The sequence below is a fragment of the Lampetra planeri genome, chromosome 39 (assembly GCF_965212315.1).
Source record: "Lampetra planeri chromosome 39, kcLamPlan1.2.h2, whole genome shotgun sequence".
NCBI classification, from domain to species: domain Eukaryota; kingdom Metazoa; phylum Chordata; class Hyperoartia; order Petromyzontiformes; family Petromyzontidae; genus Lampetra; species Lampetra planeri.
The window spans coordinates 664,854-677,948 of NC_136145.1; the positions used below are offsets into that span (position 1 = coordinate 664,854).

Consider the following 13,095-nt stretch of genomic DNA (forward strand, 5'->3'; position numbering starts at 1 on the left):
GAACAGAGCAGACACAGGGCAAACGAGAAACCATTCAAAGAAAACCTTACAAAATACATCGATTTCTGCCTCAAATCAAGACCCCCCACCACACAACTTGACAATTCATGGAATGACAGCAGGATGAGGAGGTAGGCGACTCATTACGTGCCAATAAGAACGCAAACAGGAGGAGCATTTTGTGTAATTGCTGGAAACAGAAATGACTGTTCACTTAAGAAAAGTAGTTGGGCAGGATACACCGCTGGAGGGGATGACGGCCGGCGGTGGAATCGAATTGTTGAAAATGGCAACCCAAGGATGGAAGACAGCCGAGAGGTTGAGACGGAGCGGTGAAATCAGCTTTTGCTGGGCAGCGCGAGACGGACCGTCGCACTGCGCGACCGCGTAAAGCCACGGCGGTGGCTCGCCAAAGCCTTCGCCCGCCAGCGGACTGATCGCGGCTGACGACGACGCCGACGACGACCGGTGACCGTATAGGCGATGCGCGGCCGCGGTGTCGGCGTGTACGCTGGCGGCAACCTCACCTGCACCTGCTTGAAGACGCCGGGCTGGCTCTCGTCGAGCCAGTCGACGTGCCACACGAGGAAGGACCCGTCCAGCGCGTGCACGCTGTACAGCATGTCGGGCGCGCTCTGCCAGTCCCTCACCAGCCAGTCAAGTCCATTCTCCACCTGCCACGCCGCCCCGGCCGCGCCCGCGTGCTTGGGCCTCCCGGTGCCGCCCGGCGGCCCCGAGCCGTCTGCCGGGGTGGAAGCCGCCACCGCCGCGGTGGCGGTGAGGGTGGTGTTGGTGGTGGTACTGATGCCTGGGGGCCGGCGCGGCGCCGTGCCGGTAGGGGTGTCGCTCTCCTTCTCAGAGCCGTCGTCCAGCGAGCAGATGCCGTCCTCGGATTCTGCGCGGTCATACAAAGGTGGCGGAGGGGTGGCTTGGTAGTTAGCACGCTGCGCTGCAAACCCAGCGACTCGTGATCGGTGAGAGACAATGGCTACCGTCAGCGTTGAGTGATATCTAAACCTGTCTTGAGCCACCCCACCACTCCCAAACCCATCGCTGTCGTCATCAAGAACAGGCGCAATTCCTGAATGCAGCCGGTCCCACATATCATAAACGACTCCTACTCTCCTCCGACTGTCATTCCGTCACAAGGTAAATTCCAATGGCCATCATCACCCCAAACTTATCTTAATAGTCTACGACAACGTCACCAATTTTTGCATCCGTCGTTCGATACGCACCGCGGGACGAGCTGTGGTTGTCGCTGTTGCCGTCCGGGGCGTCGCGGCCGCCGACCTCTCCGCCGGCCTCCTCCTGCGACCCCCGTGACCCCCGTGACCCAGCGTCGGCCGCCCTGCCGCTGCCGCCCCTGCTGCCCCCCGGCGGTGCCGGCGGTTGCAGCTGCTGCAGGAGGCACTCGAGCGAGAGCGTGAACTGCAGGTACTTGTTGTTCAGCCAGTGCACGACGAACGGGGGCCCGTCGCCGTCCACTCCCGGGCAGCCCATTGCCGGCATCAGCGGGATGTCTGCGTCGGCACAAGAGGTTCGGGAGGTTAAACACGGAGAACGAGCGGCGTTGGGCGTGCTCACGGCGCCGCGATGCAGAGCACGGGCAATTGTTACTACCGCCGGCTCCACCGCCTTCCTGCTGCCTGCCAACTAGTCTGTGGTTCCTCAGCGACTGTGAGATGCAATTTACAGGACTACACTATATGTACAGGGACTCCTCTACTTACAAACATTCGACTTACGATCTTTGAGAGGTACGAACAAATCTGTCCGAATGTCCAGTTGCTTGTTCGGACCAAGAGTCGTAAGTTTAACCGCCGCGCAATAGATGGTGGTGGTGGCATCTACATCTTCAGAACATGGAGAACCAGTGGCATCTAAAGGAGATTATACAATCTTGATTTGAAGTTTTCGTGACTACAGGAATCCATACTCTTTGGTTCTTTCGGTAAAGTCATGTGACTTTACCGAAAGGACCAAAGAGTCGAGATTATACAACTTTTAAAGCCATTCACCGTGTTTAGTGTACACGCCGTCCATGTTTGCAATCGACAGGAATAAAGTTGCCCTCACGGATAAATCGACTTACGAACAGACCTCTGGAACCTAACTCGTTCGTAAGTAGAGGAGTCTTGTATATAAAACGAAACATTATTAATAGCCCTTCGCCGTGAGTCACCCACCTGTTTTGGGGTTGATGCTGGCGGCGATGTGGAAGTGGGCGAGGATGCGCGGTTGCCGTGGTAACGCGGGCGACCCTGGCAGGGCCTCGGCCAGGACTGACCCGAGGCCGTCTCTCTGCAGCGTGCGCTTCCTGCGCTTCAGCATCTTGAGCTGCTGGAACGACTGCGCCCGAACGTGCACACACGCGTCACACGAGCATGCACTCATCCACAAAGCACGCACCTCCACCATTCACAGCTCACCCACCCTTACGCAGCCAATCGCATTCCTTATTTAGATTCGTGGTCAACAGCCCAATTTCAATTTGTGCCATCTGGGTTGTAATAATTTTGCCCACGATCGTCCTGTTTGTGTAGTTTTGTTTGCTCCATCATGCGCCACCCACCCCGAGCACGTGATGCATGCGCTCCCGCTGGGCCTTCCCGCGCGGCCCCGCGGCGGCAGCCAGCCGCACGGACGGCGGCGGCTCCCCACGGGCGCCGTGCCCGCTCACGGCGGGGCACTCCTGCAGGCAGTCCTCGGGCAGCACCGTCTCCAGCCACACGCGGCAGATGCCGTCGCGACACGACGTGAGCAGCGTGTTGCAGGCGGCGCCCCTGCGCGCGCGACGCACACAACATATGGGACGGTTGTAATTACCGGCGAGACCTCGTACTTGAATTGTAAATGTGGTGGGTTAAGTCTCCAACACACGGGTGTGCTGAACTAATAACTAATTGGCATGTTTTGTTTACGTGACGAACCTTACTAATTGGCTGTGTCAGGTGATGGCGGGTTTAACAACACATTTATATTTTCGCGATAAAGCCCCCCAAAAAAACCTCTATTATAGATGGAACGTAGGTTGCAAAAGAGCCGGTACAAACGATCTGCGTTTGTTTTTAGGTTCGGCCACGTGGTAGTTTTATACCAAAAATGTCGTCGTTAATGGTGACGGAATAATTACTAGAATTCTTGCACCAAGCTTGGCCTTGCCCAAAAACAAATATGGACAAAACATAAAGGATACTTAGTGTAGGTTTTTCAAGTTGTTGGGGCCAGTGCAGCTGGTGGATAAGGCGAGTCACGCGCGTTACCGCTGAGCCACGAGGCCGTATTGTTTACCTTAGGGGCAAGACAAAATTGAGGGATGAAAAAAATATTTTATTTGAATCACTGGAGCATCGGGAATTTTCTGAAATACTCGGAATTACGTCAGGGGCTGCAAGGGATCCACAACGGCAGCAGAGCCGGTTCACGCCGTTCCCAACGGCACCTGGAGACCACAAGGCGTTACTCGCGCGCGCACCTGGGGAGGTACGTGCTGGTCTTCCTCCAGGAGAGGCTGGTGACGGCACGCGGGTGCGCCAGGTACGCAAACGAGAACGCCGGCCGTTCCGTCGGCATCACCGCGGGGTCCGTACAGCTGCCACCGCCGGAGACGCCCACCACCCGGCACGCGTGCCACCCATCCGTGCGGTACCACACCTTCACCAGGCAGTCATTCTGGTGACGTGGCACACGTACCAAAATACACACGGAGACCACATGCGTTAAGATGGCAGGACACGCTCTCGGTGAAAACGAAACAAAAAAATACAGCCCGGCGGTGGTGCGTTCACCGCTTCAGAGATTTGCAGTTCGAGCCCGGCGGCTGTCTTGGTTATCGCTGTGGTGTAAATAAACCATAAAACACGACACGCCGCCCGCTTCCAATTGGACATTAGAGATTCCCCAATGTCAATCGAAATGAGGGGCTATTGTGTGCCAGCATTACGGTTTCAATATGGCAAATTCGAAACATTAACCACAAATATTATTAATTCAAGGTGCCACATAGCAATTAGGATTCAGAAAGACAAGGATCCCCCCCTTAACAGACTGTTGGGGCAAGTGCTGCTCACCACAACACACACGCACAAGCAGCCTCGCTCTTCAGCCCAGTTGTAGAATTTATCAGCCCCGAGAAATGGACAAATTTGGGACAAGACAATTTTTACAAAAAAACATTTTCTAGCAGAATTTCTGTAGCTCACCTTGCCCGTGGTAGCGAAAAAATATCCATCCGGAGAGAATTTGATTTGCGTGACAGGAAGCGCGGTCCTGCCAGAGAGAGAGAGACAGAGAGAATCAGAGCAATGAGTGCATGAGGAAGCCGTGGCTTACCGGGGCGGAGTCAAACACCCAGGGGACGTGGGATCAGAGGATAGGAGATCAAGGAGGCAGCATCAGTGGGAAGGAGTAGCAATCCAGTGAGATTCAGTGATTAAAGCTTTACGTGTGTGTGTGGTGCACGGCTTTCAGTATATGTTTGACACTCTCCCTTGAATATGGGTAACTACAAACTCTTGGCCGTAGGTTTGACGCGCTCCCTTGAGCACACGTTTATCACACTTCACCGAGAGCGTGGTTTTGCCGCGCTGCTGCGGGTATGCACTTAGCACCCTTAAACAAGCGCGGCTTTTTTTACGCGCTCCCCTGAAGAATGTGCTGGGCGAAACCGTGCTCCCCCAAACCTGCACGTCCAGACGGCCGCCCAGACGCAGCCCGTGAGCGCCGACTCGCTCGTGGGGCTGTCCACTGCGACCTCCGACCCCGGGGAGCACGACCACAGCTGCAGAGAGCTGGAGGCGGTGAGCAGAGAATCGGCTGTGCAAGCACACACACAAAGACAGAGATTCCCCCCCCCGTATAGCCGTTAACAGACTGTTGGGGCAAGGGCTGTTAGCGAGTTGCACCTATGAAAGCCGGCACGGCACACGCAAGGGTGGGCAGCTATCACCATGACAAGCAACCTTTGTCTCCCCCGTGCTAATGTTTACACACCCTCACCAAGTACTCATTTAAGGTGGAGTTGACCGAGCGGAGGCCGAGGACCGGTTCAAATATTTGCTACTTTTATTTGACGTGAGCGGGAATCCAACTTGGGTCACGGGGGTTTGTAGCCACCACTCCCCTTACACGTGATACACATACATACACTGACACGCGCGCACACACACCACTACCCAGACACAATGTGTTACAAGCTCCTCCTCGCTCACGCACCTGAGCATGCACCAGTTCACCAAAGAATATTTCGCCCCCTTCGCAAGTTTATTAATTGTCACTATTGGAGCTCACGTTTGAAATTACAGTTGATTATTTTAATCTTGTTTGCACCGTCCCATTCTAACAGTCTCATACGCACCGTCCTGTCTGAATTGTCCATCCCGTTTAGTACCGCACGAAAGCGCAAGTTGTTTCCATCGTACCAAGGCATCTTCCCGTGTACTGTTTGTGTCTGGTCTGTTCCGTCTTGTTTGTGCCGTCTCGTCTGTTGTCTGCCTTGCGTGTCCGGAGTTAACCTGTCCCCAACGTCGTCAATACCGCCTGTATAGTTTGCTGTACCGTCTCCCTAATTCGTTGCCCAGTTCGTTACGAACAAAAGCCCCATGGTTTCACATTTTTCACAAACTCTTCACCAATCGAGCATAATCAATGACCGCAAGCACAGGCGTAACTTGGCTCCATGCCATCCCCACCATCCCTTAGCATGCGTGGCCACCGCGCCACCCGCCAAACCACATGATTGCTCTCTCACCCTGAGGGTCCCATGCCAGATCCAGGACCGCGGATGGGACCTTGAGCTGCCCTGTCTTGTGCCACTGCAAGCCGAGCTGGGTGGGCACACGCACACACGGAGCACGTTTTTATTACCAACATTTTTACCTGGGGAATGAAGGATAATCCCTTGAGAAGGAATAATATTTGGATTTGCCGAGACCAGCGGTCTGGGAGAGAGCGTTCCTTGCTAAAGCAGCTGTATGTTTGAGCAAGAGTGTGCCTGTATGGGTTTCTACTCTAGGGGAGGATGGTTACATTGTTGACTTCGATGTAATGCATCACATAAACAACAAAATGGATGAACCATTCACAGTCACCAAAGTCTGCAAAATGCACGCTCATTCACTTTAGTGCCCAGATATAACATTGGCCAAATCACCTGGCATACCGCAGAACTCGTCACATGTCATAAGCTAAGCGTAGTGGAGCCTGTATAGTGCTTGAATAAGTACCCACCATGCATGTTGTAGGCTGTTATGGGGCTGCGTTGTGAACATAGGGAGGTTGGCATGCGTTGCTGAGAAGCTCATAATTACTGGCGAACAGTGGACGTGTCGTTAATTTTCAAATTACGAGTCGGCTCTTCGCATATGTGAACAGCGCATCACGTACGGGGTTGCTTGCTTTGTTGATGAGCGGGAAAGGCTCAAAGATGGAAACGGTGTCTCCGTAAGATGCTGCAATCTGGAAGGCAAGCGCACACAACACACAAATGGAGAAGATCTCATGATACGGAATCTGGACGTCACACATTGTATGTAACGTCAGCACGGCTCAGTTTGGGTAGTGGAAAAGCAACCCGTGCTTCCTAAGCTGCTTCACGTTGGCTCGGCATGGCTCCAGCACGGCTCAGATGTGCGAGTGGAAAAGAGGCATAAAAGTGCCTAGCTGGCAGTCCTGCATCAAGACAGAGATCCGATGCCACCACACGTAGCAAAAGCTTTCTACCCTCCACACGGTCCCGCAGTGTGGACACACAGCGACCTCCAATATCTGCCTCACAGTCTCCCACTCGGTCGCCCAACCCACGGAGACCACTCCAACGCCTGTCTCTGCAATGAGCCCTTGCCCACCCTGCACACAATTCAACGACAATTCCTCAATGCTCTCATTTTGCTCTGCTCCCCTTTATGCATTCCCCACTCCATCCACCAAGGCCTTCTGTCAAAACTCTCAAACTTTGCTAGAAGCAAGGCCGTTCCGAGCTTGCTTCTACTCTGCCACTCCCATTGTCTGGAATTCCTCTCCTGTGGCCGTAGGCACTGCCGAGAACCATGCCCCGTTCCAGGCTCCAAACCTCCCTCTTCTCTTCTGCCAATGACCCTCTCGCACAGTCAAGTGCCTTAACTCACACGTCCAGTATAACGTCACTCCGATGTCTGTCTTAGCAATCGGCTGCCCCCCATCTGCAGTGCGATTCAGAATCTCCTCCTCCTCCTCTCGACACCAAGGACAGGGACCATGGTCACTGCCGGGAGTCGTTTCTCCGTGGCAATCCCTGCCATGTGGAATGTGGTTATCATCGTCCCTGTTGCCCAGCGTTCAATTCACACCGACTTTCAAGAGACACTTAGGGGGGCACTATCTCTCTCTTCAAGGCCCCCCACCTCTCCCGCCCGGCTTTTGAGTGACACTCAGCTTGGTTCCGCACCTCAGTCACCGTAAATCATGATGTCTGCAAAATATCACGCGCGTTTCAAGTTGCACTATTATTATTATTACTATCCTGCGCACGCATCGCCACTCGGCGCACGACAAGGGTTACCGCTGCGCTGTTCCCGCAGGGCGAGGCTCACCTTGCCGAGGCGCGCGGAGCAGCTGAGGCAGCCGACCTGGATGTTCCCATGCTTGGAGCCCGGGATGATCTGCACGCGCTCAAAGTTGCTGCCGAGGATCACTATGTCACAGCCAGACGCGTAGGCCTGAAACGCGACCGCGGGAGCGACAAAACGCAATTAATAAACAATTAATATTAGTTTCTTTCTGGTAAGATCGTGTAGTTGCAAACGAGCGACTTTTTTTTTTACCCGTCACACACCAACGGAAGGGGTGCAAGAGTCTAGGACGTTGATGTATGCAAACGGAGAGAGGAATGGGAAAGGGAAGATAATGCATGGGGATGAAGAGGGAAAGTATGGAGAAGAACAGAGGAACGGGAGCACAATGGTCAGAAGACATGAGGAGAGGGAGAGGCTGCATGAGGGCCTCAACGCTGCTGCTGCTGCATGAGGAGCGGTGTCTGTTTTCACAGTGGGTGGCAACGGGGAGAGGGAAGGGGTTCAAAGAGGGGTGGCCACGCTGAAGTCACGTGATTTGCAGGAGACTTGAGCTGGTCTAGACGGAGAGAATTCAGTTAGTCCTAGAATCCTCCACCACCCGACATGGACAAACGAATCAAGTTGTCCCGTGGACAAATGTGCCGAGTGATTGTGATACAAATTTGCTGTTTGCGCCGTTCTTTTAGTGGGCAAAGCCATCACCGCCAAGGAAAGCACCCCAGTGTTTCTCTGACACAATACGTGGTCGTTTTACAGCAGCAGCAAGGGGACGAGATTGCTGTGTGATCCCTATTGAGTCATTTTAAATGATCAACAAGATAAATATTGAATCCGTAACAGAAGAGATATTTACGTACAAGCCGTTTAATCTATGCACAAGATAATATCTATTTGTTTTGCGAGTTGTAACTCTTTTTTGGATTAAAGAATAATCCAATTATATTTTAAATATGGTATAAAGGTATCGGGAGAGCTTAGCTCCTATTAATGCCTGATGATGCCAAATGTAATCTCCCAGCGAAATGTCAGACAAAACAGTCAAAATTATGCTTGGGTTTCTCAACATCACTTCCCTCTCTGGTTTGCTGATGAACCAAATCGATCAGCACGTTTGCCCATGGCGTGACAACTCGATTTGATTGGCTCTGTTGGGTGGTGGAGGGTTATCATCAACACATTTACATGATCTTGACTTAAAGCTTTCGTGACTGCAGAAATGCATATTCTTTGGGTCTTTGGTATGTTGGGTCAATCCTACATGATCTACCCCAAATTAAACTAAGTAGGAATCGACGTACGATCCGTAGCATCAGTAAGCTAGTGCCATGAGAGGTTACTTAAGCACGCCAACAGCAGAGAAGTAACTAGGACCGTCAGTTTAAACAGGAGAACCCTTATTGCTTTCAATTAACCGGGCACTCTGGGTAAAAACCGTAACTGTGCCCGTTTACCACTGTAAGACGATCGTGTGGCGCAATGCGTGACCAAAAACAGAAACAAGACCAAAATAAGAGGCAAGCGGAGCTCTCCAAACAGGATCGCGCCGGGCGGCAGGCAAGAACCGGCAGGGACCGGCGGCGGGTCTCTTCGGCCGGTCGTTTGTTCCGACGGTCGGCGACAACGTGCCGCCCCCCCACCTACTGATTGAATGTGGCGGGCTCAGGATAGTCGTCACCATACAGTACACAGCGGGGACGATGATCTGATTATGTAAATTAATCGACTAAACATAATAACTGTATACGTATTTTTGGGGTCGATTACTGTGGCCCTTTAAAGAACGGTGGCCGCCTCCGCATCCTGCCTGTGACGCAGCTGAAGATCTTTTTTTTTTCCATGAAATACTCACCGAGTCTCACCTCTCTTTCAGCAGTCCCACATTAGTATTTGGGTCAATCCCATTGATCACAGTTTTGATTTCCAGCTTATTAAAGTTTTAGTTCATTTACTAAATTATTTCATGAGACCTCCTTTGCCAGTACCAAAATATAAGAATAGGTTTTTCCCCTTTTTTCTGGCAACAAAACTGAAACCTTTTTTCAAGGAATCATGTCTGCATTAACCACAATATTTGTGGTCAGAATGCAAACAAAAAACACACTCTGATAATATATGCATTGTCCTTGAAACTGATTGGTCCACACCAGAGACGGCTTTCTTTTGAGCCTCGTCTCAAATGGTGCTAGACCACAAGTATTGTGGTTAATGCAGACATGATTCCTTGAAAAAAGGTTTCAGTTTTGTTGCCAGAAAAAAGGGGAAAAACCTATTCTTAGTAAATTATTCTTAAAATGTATTTATAATATAATTTTTATGCCGAGTGCCTGTTGCTGCTGTGTCCTGTACGGCGCTTTAAGATCCTTGATGAAAAGCCACTATATACATGTAATTATTATCATAACACTCAAACGTGCCGCAAGGAGAGATTATACAATCCACATAACACAATCAATCCGGTAGGTGGCCAAATTGACAGCACCCATTGCTGTACCGCCATCTCACCCTCAATGCCATAAAACACCTGCTATGGACCAACCGGGATCCGATGAGATTGGGCAAGTCCAGATGATTTGGTCATTGACAAATCACAATGAATGATGTTTCGACCACTGTACATGTACACAGTGTTGGCAAAGGTACTCTTGGTCTCAACGGGCTCTAATATATAATTACAATAAAGTTGACAAAAGGTCGTGGTGCATAGGGATCTATTGATTAGTCATTCCCCCCCCCCCGCTCCCCCAATGTGGGCATTGTCTCATAAGACATTGTAATCATTAATAACGCTCGCAGAGCAGCGCACGACAAGGTATATAACAGCTCCGTGGAAAGCGATATCACAAAACTACTTCCGAGAAACCGTTCTAGTGACCCCTTCTCAATCCACTGCTGGATGAAGGCGCTTCCAACACTGTGTCGGCGATGGGGGGTTCGCTAGAACATCGTTCGCCATACTGGTCAATGCGGGTTGCTTATTGGGACCTCGGGACCAGTTCAGACACCACTTGCCACGGACGTTAGCTACAGCTGGGAACTGAATTCAGGTCGCAAGCTTTAGAGCACAATGTACTGGCCACTGCTCGCCACATTCCCATGTGGCCTGCTTAAAAGATGTTCGTCACACTGCAGTAAAACCGGTTTATGATTGAGGCATGTCTTATTATTAACAGTGATTGGGTATTTTACGATTATGCAGCCGGGTAGAGTATGACTCACTTCAGGAAGGTCATAAATTCCTGGGTGGGCATGGACCTGGCCCGTCACCTTGAAGGTGGGGTGATACATTCAGCATCACTTTTGAAGAAGTCAACAGTGGTTGAACTACCACTTATTTGGGCTCAACCAAAGGAATGTGGAATATCAAAAACTGATTAAGACCCCCAAAAAGAAATGTCCACTACCCAATGCATATCGGAATACGTAGAATTACTGACTTAGGGCACTATGGGTTTATCACAATGCAGTTTAATTAGCTAATACTGCTTGAGCCAAACTAAGGCACCCTCCAAGATACAAAAAACATATTAAGTATTGGATATGGCAGTACAGCTGTGCACAGCAACCCCCCATTCAGAGTGTGTGGGGGGGGGGAGGCCTTCATCCAGCAATGGATTGGTGGCGCACGTGGCCCACGTGGCCCAGCGTAATCTACAACTGTGGAGGCCATGGTTGGTGGAACTCTCGAATGTTGCGAAATCCCCTTCCCTTCGTTGTCAAGGAGGGGCTGTACCCTGGCTCGCCAGGAAAAGGCCATGTAGCAAAACGTGGACTCCACCTATTCCATCTGTACGGAACAGTGTTGTCCCTGAACACACGTGGGTTTTTTGTCCAGGTGCTCCGCTTTCTCCCACATGAAAACGCGAATGAATTGTCCAATGACACCTTAATACATAGAGGACCGCAGAGCTTGGGGTCTAATTTGGCACCGACCCAACGTCTGTGGTTCCTCCTCAGGCCCTTCAGCCGTTCCCTGTCTTTGGGTTCCTCCTCAGGCCCTTCAGCCGTTCCCTGTCTTTGGGAGTGAGCAAATACCGTATATTGGCGAGTTACAAGTTAAAATTATTACTCACAATCTATGGGACGGCAACCATTCAAAAGTTGACGCACACAACTTTTTCACATCTTTGCAATCTCGCACACACATGTGCTACCGTTCCCCACTGTGTACATGTCATGTATAAATGCTCCCTCCCCATGTAACGTGCTGGGTACCATCGTACCAGCCGTGCTATGCAGCCCCTGTAAACCCTCCCTTCCCATATAATGCACTGGCTACCGTCGCATCAGCCTTTTTGGCCGGATCGCCATTGACAAAGAGCTTCTCGGCTCAATGGACTCTACCCAAAATAGACTACACTGACTGAAATGAATCGTTGCATGTCTCGTGCCTAAGGTGGTACCACCAACAGTTGGGTTCAAATCTGTCTGGGGTGGGAGATGGGGTGGGAGTGGACTGCACTTGCCTTCACCTTGCATCATCTACTGGAGAGCAAGTCTATGTTTGTATCCGCTTCGTGCTTGCGTGGAGCAGCGGAGAGAGACATCGATTAAATCAAGAGTTGAATCAAGGCCTACGCCGCATAGCCGGTGACCGGCGTCATGGCAAACACGCACACCGGCAAGTAAGCGTATTCACGCGAGACAGCATTGTGCATAGTGCAGTGCGCCAATACGTGTACCACTAAATCATAATCAATCATAGCTCATGCATTATACAGTAGAAATATCGTGAGTGTACGAATCGGATTTAATCAATCGCAGCATTGCCCAGCTGGACCCGGAATAGCAACTCTAACTATTCAGCCGCACATGTTTTGTTCATCGAGTTGGCCAATTATCCCGATGCAGGATCACAAAGCTTGAGCAGTTATTGGCGCTGGTCCTGGCTGCCTTCCCACTTAAACCGTGGTTTGCCATGCTAATGGGAGGTGTAATTTGAGTTAACAAAGCTTCTGATTTTTTTAACGTATTTTTTTTACACAGCTGCTGGGCAAAGGCCCAAAGGCCCAACACGTCAAGTGTCCAGCAACAAACAGAACTTTGACCTTCTGCCTACTCGTAGATACCTTTCACTTCGGCCAGTATGAGATAGCAAATCCACTCAGGCCCACGCCATTTTTTTTTCTTCCTTGCAGCTGATAGAGGATGTTTACGGTCAGGGTGGGTGGTTTCTGATGAAAGGTGCCCTCTGTAAACCGGTCAGATGTGGCCACAGGTCGCAGTCAGAACACTTGCACTGCTGGGGCAAGCGGCAGGCGGACCCACAAGGGCACACACCCCTCACCTGGCCAAACTCGACACAGCCAGGAGCACCCCCGGCCTAGGCCCCACCCCAAACCCCCCCCCCCTCCCACCCACTGAAGCGACAAGCACTACAAATATTAATTTTTGTCTTATTCCAGAATGTGATCACGATTGTGCGCTCGGCGGCGTGACGTCGTGAGACAGGGTGAAGAACCTGTTCGGAAATCTCACGAAGCAGGACAATCCTTCGTGTTGGAGAACGGTGCATGGGAAGAGGATTTGACAGAACTACTTCCGA

At 51.4% G+C, this 13,095-nt stretch overlaps 1 protein-coding gene across 1 annotated transcript in view; it reads right to left on the reverse strand.

Annotated features, from left to right (window-relative positions):
- Positions 1-13,095, reverse strand: part of LOC144731435 (dmX-like protein 2) — a 66,853-nt gene that overhangs the window by 38,774 nt on the left and 14,984 nt on the right. Inside the window, exons 2-11 of the mRNA XM_078612472.1 lie at positions 7,572-7,697; positions 6,388-6,459; positions 5,753-5,828; positions 4,686-4,818; positions 4,206-4,272; positions 3,479-3,675; positions 2,576-2,786; positions 2,190-2,352; positions 1,239-1,523; positions 528-895 (exon numbers count right to left, since the gene is read on the reverse strand). Coding sequence (XP_078468598.1) covers positions 528-895; positions 1,239-1,523; positions 2,190-2,352; positions 2,576-2,786; positions 3,479-3,675; positions 4,206-4,272; positions 4,686-4,818; positions 5,753-5,828; positions 6,388-6,459; positions 7,572-7,697 — 1,698 coding nt within the window. The remainder of the gene's footprint in view (positions 1-527; positions 896-1,238; positions 1,524-2,189; positions 2,353-2,575; positions 2,787-3,478; positions 3,676-4,205; positions 4,273-4,685; positions 4,819-5,752; positions 5,829-6,387; positions 6,460-7,571; positions 7,698-13,095) is intronic.